We start from the raw sequence: 11,700 nt of genomic DNA on the forward strand, positions 1-11,700 counted from the left end.
GAAATCCAACAAGTGCTTTTCAATGGATCCCTCACCCTGTTAAACATCGGAGGTTGAGTATCCTTGAAATTTTTGTAGTGGAAGTCCCGCCTTCCACCCCCACCATTACCTTTACCCCCTTCGCCTCGAGGATAAATGTTTCTAGCCTCTAAAGCCTCCTCTATTGCGGCTTTCATTCGTTCATTGATCATTTCGGTCACTTGTCCATCAACCGACTCTTGGAAGACCTTTCGGACATCGTCAAGAAAATCCTTCTTTAGCTTTTTAAAGATGGCCTCAACCTTGGCCGTGAGTTCAACGTCCTCACTCGTACTTCCGTCGTTGGTGTCGTGTCCATTTCTCATCTTCATTCTATAAAACGAAGTAAATTAAGCAACAAATCGAAAGGACTTAACACATATGTATATACATATACACCACACTACCCCATCTTGCTCAACAATCATCGTACATCGCTTGTTTGACACGATTTGAACCCGTAACAATGGTAGCTAATCATTGTTACGCGAGAACATCCTATTAACTCACTAGTACCACGTCTATCTCACTTGACAATTTCAAATACCACACAAAACAATAGCGCATGATTAGTTCACATAAACCTATGGACTAACCAAAACCCGATCCGACCCAAAGTCCTACAAGTCCCGCATAACGCGCACACAAAAAGTCTAAGTCTAGGCGCCTATCTCAAGTCACCTAAATCCCTTAGACCATGCTCTGATACCACTTGAAACAACCCAACCCGTATTCCATACAATATATATATATATATATATATATATATATATATATATATATATATATATATATATATATATATATATATATATATATATATATATATATATATATTTTAAATAATTCACATTTACACGCCAATAAAATGTGTAAACCATTCCACAAGTTCCATTTAAAACGTACCATAATTTAAATGTTTACAAGGCACGAAGGCCATTAATTAAGTTTAATACAATTTCGCCCCACTACAAATGATAGTTTATAATCCAAACGACACTTCGAGCATGATTTGGGACTAAACTATCCAAAACGTTAGGCCAACTTTCAAAGCTAACAAATCCAAAAGCATCCCCTAACAAACAAAGCGGGATCTCTAATCCAACCGAATGCCCTTACCCTTGTCCACGCTGGAGCCTATAAAAAGATAAACAACGAGAGGGTAAGCTAAAGCTTGGTGAATGCAATAATTATACATACATATATATAACCCATCTATTTGCAATCACATCCAACAAATACCTCGCACGAACTTGTATCTCAATTAGCATGTCATCATACCCGTAATACTAACAAGTCGTGTATTATCACAAAACCGCATTAGCATATACTCAACACAATATAAATATATAAACAATATGCTAAACAATCAACAATCTCAATATGGTTAACCATAAACGCTATGGTGCTACCGGCTCATGGTTCACACCATACACAATTGAGTCATACTCTTTTATAGTGCTACCGGCTCGTGGTTCACACTCGATGCTATCGGCTCGTGGTTCACATCTTATTTTATAGTGCTACCGGCTCGTGGTTCACACTCGATGCTACCGGCTCGTGGTTCACATCTAGTTTATAGTGCTACCGGCTCGTGGTTCACACTCGATGCTACCGGCTCGTGGTTCACATCTTATCGCACACATGTTATGGCACTACCGGCTCGATGGTTCATACCATAACACCCACAAATAAACACGTCATATACACATACGTATAATTACTCCACTCACCTTATCGTCTTTAGTGAACTAGGGAATCAAGCTCGCAACCTTCAATGCAACGTACCTATTACATTAAGTACACTTTCAATACACAAACTAGTTGGACTAGACACCAGCATTTAACACTTGAGCATTTTATGACCCAATTGCATTAAATGACTCATTTACACCAAAGCCGCCTATTAATGGCCAAGACCCATTATAAATCCCTAAAAGCTAGTGATTATAGTCCAATATCAACAACTAACACCATCTAGGGTATTTTCATACCCAGCTTGTCCAAACTAGGTCAACATTACCCATTTGACCCATTTTGACACTTAAACTTATAAATTTAGTCAAACTTAACCCATTTACAAATCTTTCAACATTTAACAAGTGTATTAGTGCCTAACAACACATTTAACACTTACAAATCTCAAACTACAAGACCAAGCCCTAGGTTATAGCTATTAGGGTTTTTCTTTCATCAATATAACCCAAATTCACCCATTTAACCTCCAAATGGTCATACAAGCCTCAAGTACACAAAACCCTAGCCATAAACCAATTAAAACTCAAAACATAGAGTTAAGACTTACCAATACAATCACAACGTAGCTAGAGACGTAGGGAACAACTTTAAAACTCGGACTTGGGTGGGATTTGGTCTTCTTCTTCTTCAAGTGAGCTCTCTCTCACTAAACCCTAACTCTCTCTCTAAAATTGAATGGGATGTAGTTGAAAATGTATTAAATGAGTTATGATAACCCTTGTATCAGTTTTCTAGATCCAAAACCGCCCATAAGTGAAAAGACCAAAAAACCCCCAAAAGATGCCATTTAATTGGGTTAAAAATGTCAAACAGCGACATCTGTCGCGTTTCGCGACAGTCTGTCGCGTTACGCGACACCCAAACGCGACATACACTACTCAAATGCGATAAAGGGGACAGGTCGGGGATATTGAAGTTGTCGCGTTCCAGCCAGCTTTGTCGCGTATCGCGACAGACCAGAACGCGATGGAACCTCCCAAAACGTGACAGGATGCCTGATCAAACCATTTTCTACATTTTCAGACAATTAAACTATAAACATTCATTTGCGGTCTATATTAAATGTCTACAAGGTAAAATACGTACCTTTAGACCACGTATAAGGAAAATGGGATGTTACATCCCAGCATTGAATCCCCTATGGAAATGTACTGTGATAATTCAAGTGCTATTATACTTGCAAAAGAATCACGTGTACGTAAAGGTAGCAGACACATTCTTCAAAAGTTTGACTACATTCAAGAAGTCGTTGAGAGGAATGATATTAGTATTCTTAAGATTCATACAGATGATAATGTGGCTGACCCGTTCACGAAGCCCATGACACACAACAAGCATGATGATCATGCTAATAGTATTGAACTTCGTTATGCTGCTGATCTTTTTAATTTGTAATTTAGTATTTGGATATTTTTGGAACATTAAGCAGTTTTATCTTAATGAATTGATATATAGTTGGTATGATCAGTTTCATTTATATCACTGTGTTCTATATTAGCATGTTTAATCCATGAATAATTGTTGATTATTCAAAATCTACATAATCGGTTATGTTATGGGAATAACATGAATTAAGATTAATATGAAGTTTTTGGTTATATTTATTGATGATAAATAGTTAACTTGTTGAGACCAAAATTCATATGTATTCATTGATGATGAATGTTGGAATGACCCATTCGAGATGTCACTACATGGATCATTGTCAGTAGTGAATCTTTTAGTGATTATGTTTTTATGTTCTTAGACTTGAGATGCACGCCAGTTTTGATGTGTGGAACATTGTATTTTGATATGGTTAAGCGCTGTCCTGAATAAGGCTTTTATAAAGGCCATTATTGGGTATAATGTAAAGCTAGTGATAGACACGTGTATGCAATATAGGATTTGTTCCTCTAAAATGTTTGGAGTTAGATACTTTTTGAGCTCCTCGATGAATGAATAAGATATTTGTGTGGCCGCACCCAGATGTAATTAAGATGATACTTAATTAATTTGGTGATCTAATTCAGTTCTAAGATCGAGAAACAAAATTGTTAAACAAATGAGAATGACAGATGATCCATATCTCAAGTTTAACTAAAGTATCTGAAACAAAAGGACGAATGACATTTAAAACTTACCATAAACAGTTTCTAGAAACTACCCTCACATGAATTTGGGGACAATGACGTGTTGCTAGACGCTTACCATTGTTTGTATAGTTACTTGATGTTGTGTCATGCACAAGTGGGAGTCTGTAGGATTAATGTGTAAGGTACAACATATAACTATATGGCTAACATCATTTGAACCTTCGGGGTCACACACATATACACTGAGACGTCAAATAATATATATATATATATATATATATATATGAATATATATTACTCAAGTAACAAAATAGTAAATCGAAATTAATTCATTTACTATTCATATGAATAGTAAATGAATTGAAATTAATTAATTTACTATTTACACGAAAGCGACATGATAGAAATTATTAATTATAAGTTATATAACATACCCATGAAGTATTTGAGAAATACGACTTTATGATTCGTAATTTGATTTCACGGGTAGGTTCACGGGTGAAATATTAAAATAAAATATCTATATATATTGTACCATATTACGGAGTAATTCATCTCTCATTCTTCTTTCGATGAACTAAAAAATTTTGATTTCATAATATTAACCAAAGGTTGATTAATATTACTTGGGTTTGGACTAGCATCCATTGACGGCCGTTTGAAGTGTAGTGTGGACTATCCAAAGAGACGGTCATACTTTTGATCGTAAATTTCTCTCCGTCTCATCAATTTCTCCAAGAAAGGTATATCGTCAACTCCTCTTTTGTTTTATATTCATGACAATTATTATGGTGTAACTGGATCATTTGGAAAGATTAATCGTGTGCATGTTTCATTAAATAAGTGAAAATTTAATCTTGTTAAATTTTGTTCATAAAATAATAAAAGATTATTATTTTAACTATCCGCTGCGTTAATCTGTTTTGGTAAAAGTACACACGATTTTCCTCATCAAAGACCAAAGTCCAAACCTAACATGCTGTTAATCTGCAACGACTTCAATTTGTGTTATAATTCGGGTTAAAACCAAAATACATCGATAAATATATGATTCTACATTTTTTTTTTTTTTTTTTTTCATATACATGTTTCGTTTTTCATTATATTTATGATTCAATATATTTTTACTTTCGGTAGGTATTACTCAGATTTCAAATATCAAAAGTAATAAACAAAGAAATGAGAGAGAAGTTGATGACGTGGGTACCACTTCATCAGACTTGATGAGTTGGAAATGTACACGTAACAAATATTACTTTGATTGAACTTTTCTTAAGTTTGAATCATTACTCTACTCCAAATTAAAATAAAAGTCATTTATGAAAGTAAAAGTGATACGAAGTATATAATTTATAATGAGAAATTTTAACATTCACGTGTATTTGTTCTTTAATTAATGAATTAAGGTTTTAGTTGAACATAATCATCATCACGTTACTTCTTTCAAGTTTGCAATTAACATGTTTTGTGTAAATGTGTTTAGATAACTAAACAAAAATGCAACATACTTTTACCTCTTCAACTTATGCAGTTCACAGTTTCTACTTTATTTTTGTCTATACTGACTGTAGATTACTAAACAAAAATGTCATACATTAAGATATACTTGAATAAATAAAAATCAAAATTGAGTACTCATAATATTTTCGTCTATACTTTTTTAACATCTACGATAATGCCGTCTTCGATTGCAAAAAAAGTTCCATCCCGCTCTCTTTGAATTCGCTTTCCGAATCTCAAACTTCATTTTCTCACATTCCCTTTCAAGCTCGAAAACACGTTGCCTCATCTCGTTAACACACGTTCTCCCCTGTGTTCGAACCACATCACTATCACTTCTGTTATCCTCCTGATTATCTGACAAGAAAAACCACCCTGCAATCGACGTACGCAGCCTTAACTGTTCAAAAAAAAGAACTTGCACAATCACACGTAGCGGTAGCCTCTCATTTTGAGCAGCATGCGTACTCCCATCCAATGATAGCTTCTGTACGTTTAAAAGATTACATATTTGTTCTCGCTCACAGTCTGTCAACAACGGATGCGCCTGCAAAACAAGGGTGATAAAATGGGCGGGTCAGCTATTGAAAATGAGATAGAGTGGTTGGTAGGATCTTGTCAACTCGCTTACATATTTCATACAAAACAGGGGTGACAAAATTGGCGGGTCAGATTTTGAAAATTGATCAGAGTGGTTGGTAGGATCTTGTCAACTTGCTTACATGTTTCATACAAAATAGGGGTGACAAAATGGGCGGGTCAGCTCTAGAAAATGGATTAGAGTGGTTGGTAGGATCTTGTCAACTCGCTTCCATGTTTCATACAAAACAAGGGTGACAAAACGGGTGGGTCAGCTTTAGAAAATGGATCAGAATGGCTGGTAGGATCTGGTCAACCCGCTTACATGGAGTACAACTTTGCAACTTCTTTTTTTGTAATTATGTTAATGGTTAATCCTCAATATCAAAAGAGGTTAAACAGATTGATAAGGTCAATGAAGAAAGTAGTTTAACATACCTTTAAGTAGATATCGATTGCACGATAAATAGAATCAGATTGTGGGCGAGCGTAATCAGGAACAGCGACAGCAAGAGACTGGAACTGTGATAATTTCAAGTTAACATCAGCAGCCACATCGGCAAGAAACGAATCAACCAAATTAGAAACCGACGTCATAGAACTCAAAGATTGACCTGCATCTTCCAACCCTTCTTCAACTATACATGGAGAATTCAATGCACTAGATGAATCCATTGATGACATGGACATGTAATACTCAAGAATTCTTTGAAAACAATCGACGTCATACAACGTATCAATAGAATTAAATCCTTGATTTGGTATTAATATATCATCTAAATGAGCTGAATCCAATTGGGCCCCGACCCGTTTCTCCAAATTTTCCCTACATGACGGGCTCACATGTAACACCATGGCGGTACGAAGAAGCCTAATAAGAAACTTAGTGCCAACAATTCCTTTTTTATTTGGAAGTAATTCAACTATTTCTTCCAAAAGTGTCCTTTGATCTGCCTCAGATGGGGTCGACACAGGTTTAGAATGGCTAGCATCGTTAAAACTAGATTGCCTGTTCATTAATGGTATATATTTCTTTGCGTACGCTACAAGTGAACCCGCTATCGTTTCAGCTTTCATACCTCCTCCTTCAATCGCTTGAATTACTCGCTTATATAAATGTAAACCGAGAAATGAAACATCTTTGTACCACCAGTTATCTCCTAATGTATCCTCCTTAGTAGATGCACTAACCCCATTCCATATAATATGAGTACTATGACTACGTGTGATGTCATCGTCATTCATTGCTGACGTGGAGCTCGTTTGCTTGTTGTACGCGCTTGGGCCCAAACACGCTTTCATTGCTAAAGAATCTATGCACCTTGAGATGATGTGAAGTTCTTCGGCATCATGAAAAACTTCCTCGCAACTTTCAAGAGCATTCATAGTGTCTGACCAAGTAGTAAACACTTGATTTAGAAACATTTCTGTTTGTGTGATTAAGTTTTCGTCTCCATAATCATCTGTCATTTGCAGGTACTCAGCAGCGCAACGAAGGCTAACGACGTTGTGGGACGTGAGCTCAAATTTTACACAATAACAAAATTTGGCGATAAGCTCGAATGTTTTTGTACCTCCAGGTATGTCATTTAGATGAACAACACAAACTGGATCATCATCGTTATAGTTGTCTCCGGTTAGCTTTGTTAGCAGCCCACTTCTTGATATCAAAGGATACTGTTACATAATGTTAGTAAATTTCAGTAATTAATGAATATATATAATATATATAATATTTATTAAACAAAACAATGTGATTAATTAAATTAACTATAAGAACACATTTACCTTGTGAAGATTAAATATTGCTTCTCCAATCTCAATTCTGATATCACTTGGCAGCCCACTAGTACATTGCCTGAAAATGTGTACAATTAAATGTCTTAACACTCTAAGTAGCATGCGTTTTACGCTTCATTTGTAGGATAAAACACTGATTTATGTTGTAATCATGTATAGATGTGACATAAGATTTGATGAGTGTCACAAGGTTTATTAATTGAAAACCAAAAGCAAAAATAAAAACAATTTGAAAGGAAAATGTAGAGAGTTTAGTCAAGTACCAGGTATGATCTTCAAGACGAAAAGCCTCAGGTTTTGTACCAAGTTTCATGCAAGCCATTAATTATAAGTGATTTTAATTCTAATGTTGTTTTTGTTGTTGATCTTCTGAAGTTTAAGAAACATGCATCTAGGATTTTAGGAGAAAGATTGGAACCATGCAGAATAGGTTTTTTAATAATAATAATAATAAAATAATAATCTTCATGATTTTGGGATCTAGACAGCGAGAGATAGTGTTATTGTGTCCGAGTCTATGGGAAGATATGAAAGTTTTGTTATTTTTATTTTTTTTCCTTTTATCATTTTCTGGCTTAATATATCAAGTGTTGTACATAAGTGAATGTAAACAGTTTAATATCATAATATGGTCATGAAAAAGACTATAAAAGTGAGTTGACTACAAAATAAAGATGTATAAAATGAAGAGAAGATATATATAGCAAAAAACTAAAACTAAAATATGGAAAGTGTCATATAGAGTAAAGACCAAGTTGTGCTATAAAAAAGGAGGAAGATGGCTAAACAAATTGGCAATGACCACTTCTTGCACATTTAGATCACATGATAATTGAATATTTAGGAGGACGAGTATTATTATTATTATTTTTTTCAACGCAAGTTGTCGGTAGAGGGGACTTAACCATCTTCGCGATCATATACCACACACGCACGCGCTTTCGGGCGGAACCCCGAACCATATTACAGTGATCCGAACCTTAAACCATCCCGAGGGCATGCGGGTCGAACCTGGATCCTGAATATGGGTCGGTAAAACCTCCCTTGAGGCAATCCGGCTTAAAGGAGATTAATCCCACGGATATTTTTAAGGGAAGGGACTCGAAATTGAGACCTCCCCACCCCTCCCAATACACAAGTGTAAAGGGGTGAACCACTGGACTACTACTAGGGTGAGTTCGAAGGACGAGTATTATTACTTTGATGTTTAATCTGCGACCGTTTTTAAAACCTTTTTTAACCACTTAAAATTTGAATATGAGACCTCTTATAATTACATGAAATACATGAGAACGCAATGAGTTACGATGGTTAAATCGTACACATTTATACTCACGAATACCTCACCTATGATTATATATGTTTCACACTAAAAGACACACTGTGAATATTAGGCTCGATTCAAGCTTACCTGCAATGATCGATTCATGAATTTCCTTACCATGTTCTAGTGCTCCTTGTTGTGAACATGCAGCCAAAACACTTGCAAAGTTGATGTCATCCGGTTTCACACATGATGCATTCATGTACCAAGAGTTTCAAGATACAAATCAACTGCTACATACCAGAAATCATTAAGTTCCGTTCTACAACAATTTCTTAGCCGTTTCCGTTTTGAAGATGTATTCGACGATGAAGTGTTTCCACATTTTAAGTATACTTCTACGAGAGTGGGGTAAATAAAGGTATATGTTATTTTTTATCAATGTAACCCTGGATAAACTAATCGTGTTTCAAGTTTGTGGATTTAGAACACGTCTTAAGTGACATACTTAAGCTTGTTGAATTCGGTTTTGTTGGTGTTAAATTCATCCTTGACGAAAATTGAATGCAGGATTTGCTATCACCTCTTAAACTATACCCTGCAATCATGGAGTTACAAACTTATAAACGGGAATTGCTCGAAAATTTGTACAGCCATCTCTAACAACCACATTTACCAATCAAGATTTACAATCATGAACCTCTTTCCCTTTTTCAAGATTCACAAGCTTAGCACAAGCCGATAAAGCCGCCATGAACGACACGGAATCAGGTTCAAACCCATGATCCTTCATCTTTGGAAATACTCCAATGTTTTCTCATACTGCCCATCTTGAGAATAACAAGAAATCGCAATATTCCAACAAGCCACATCTCTTTCAGGCATTTCATCAAACACCTGGAGTGCAAACATAAACATCCCACATTTCACAAACATCCCAAGCAAAGAACTCATAACGATATGTGATTCTAACCCGTTTTTTTACCAAATGAGTATGGATCATTTTACCAAAGTTACCAGATCCTAATCTACTACAACCGCTCAAAACACTAGGGTATTTATACTATCAGGTTTCAAGAAAGTAAAATGCATAAGCTTAATGAGTACTTCAAGAGCTTCATTAAACATGAAACTTTTAGAGTAATTTGAAATTAAACTGTTCCATAAAGTAATTGTCTGATGGGGTTTGAATTGATTGAAAACCTAGGCCTGCAGATTGAAATAATTGACAAGAGAATAAAAGGTTGATCTGGTTTTTGCAAATTGCAATGTTGTTTTGTAGGCTAGATGTGATGACTTTTGGGTGAATGAGTTTGGCATGTTTGACTGATTTACTGTTTCTAATGAGATTTATTATTAGTAGCTTTGATGCATTCATACTCAGCCCCATAGTCTGCACTCGAGCGCAGGCATAGTATAAAATGTGTAACTAGATAAACAACTATTTCGATTACGTATATTGAACTTTATGCTATCAAATAGATTTTAATATGTTGGCTTGGTACTTTAATAACCCATTTTATAAATTAACTAGATTTATCGAGCCCGTGCGTTGCACGGGGACTCTTACGAAAACTTTATATAGTACATTGCCAACGTATATTCAATATCGATATTATACGATCATTTTCCTAATTTTATTGTGTATTGAAGTTGTATAGTAAAAAGAATGCACATTGTGACGACCCGAAAATTTTCGATCAAATTTAATCTTAATCTTTATATGAATTCGACACGATAAGCAAAGTTTGTAATGTTGAGTCTCAAAAAGTTTGGACTGTTTCATATATTCAATTGACCTTCGACTGCCCTCGACGATTCACGAACAATTAATTGTAAATAGATATGTGTGTATGTATATATAAATAATAATTCGAAATATAATTTGAAGTATTATATGTTGTTTTCATTAAAAATTAATAAAATAAAAATAGGATATTATAATAATTATTATTTAAAATATATCTCTATATATAAATAAAGTATATTAAAAATAAATATTAAATGATTGTAATACTCGTTTGATGTTTCGATTGATATTAAGCAAGTTAAATTCAAACTTATATGATTTTAAAATAAACGGCGATCCGAAAATGAGTTCTATAAATTTTAGGCTTACTAAAAATGTATTTAGAACCTAGTTATTAAATTTTAACACTTTTTATATTTTATCCATAAATGAGAGGGACAGTTGATGTAATTTTTATTTAACAAATTAAGGATCGAATTTTATACTATAATGACCAAAATAAATAAATAAAGTTAATTTAAAAATATGAGATTTTTCTAAATACTTTTATCCGCCATTAATGATCAACGGAGCACGAATTTCAGTCCGTGAATGAAATAGTAGACGACGGCTAACAATTTACACGTTTATATTTCTTTGATTATTATTATATTATTTATTATTATTATTAATTATTATTAATATTATATTATTACTTTCAATTGTTGAATTATACCCGTGAAATTGTTAAAGCATAAATGATTGCATAGATTAGTGGATGTCTGTTTACTTGTTGTTTGATGTCTACATCATTTAGCTGTAATCACAATTTAATTATTGTAATTATTGTGATTCATATGAAGCAACATGTTGAAACACACACTTAACAAAACTCAAATCACCAAGAACTAAAAATCACTACCACTTCAAACCCAAATCACCATAACCATCGAAAACCAACCAAAACTCACTTGTTC

At 34.4% G+C, this 11,700-nt stretch overlaps 1 protein-coding gene and 1 pseudogene across 3 annotated transcripts; both read right to left on the bottom strand.

Annotated features, from left to right (window-relative positions):
• Positions 1–5,373: 5,373 nt before the first annotated feature.
• LOC139896062 (BTB/POZ domain-containing protein At5g03250-like) lies at positions 5,374–9,800 on the bottom strand. Of its 3 annotated transcripts, none has more exons than XM_071878641.1 (5): positions 9,142–9,800; positions 7,719–7,788; positions 7,505–7,607; positions 6,369–7,428; positions 5,374–5,898 (listed from the first exon to the last, which is right to left on the bottom strand). In XM_071878641.1, exons 4-5 carry the CDS (start codon positions 7,398–7,400, stop codon positions 5,512–5,514), a joined length of 1,419 nt encoding a protein of 472 aa, XP_071734742.1. In that variant the 5' UTR covers positions 7,401–7,428; positions 7,505–7,607; positions 7,719–7,788; positions 9,142–9,800; the 3' UTR covers positions 5,374–5,511. The 3 variants fall into 3 exon arrangements, with proteins under 3 accessions (XP_071734742.1, XP_071734741.1, XP_071734740.1); XM_071878640.1 differs by lacking the exon at positions 9,142–9,800 and adding an exon at positions 7,994–8,373 and having other exon boundaries at positions 6,369–7,393; XM_071878639.1 differs by lacking the exon at positions 9,142–9,800 and adding an exon at positions 7,994–8,371 and having other exon boundaries at positions 6,369–7,607.
• Positions 9,072–10,372, bottom strand: LOC139896064 (pentatricopeptide repeat-containing protein At5g27110-like; annotated as a pseudogene).
• Positions 10,373–11,700: the final 1,328 nt, after the last annotated feature.

The sequence above is a fragment of the Rutidosis leptorrhynchoides genome, chromosome 3 (genome assembly GCF_046630445.1).
Source record: "Rutidosis leptorrhynchoides isolate AG116_Rl617_1_P2 chromosome 3, CSIRO_AGI_Rlap_v1, whole genome shotgun sequence".
Classification (NCBI taxonomy): domain Eukaryota; kingdom Viridiplantae; phylum Streptophyta; class Magnoliopsida; order Asterales; family Asteraceae; genus Rutidosis; species Rutidosis leptorrhynchoides.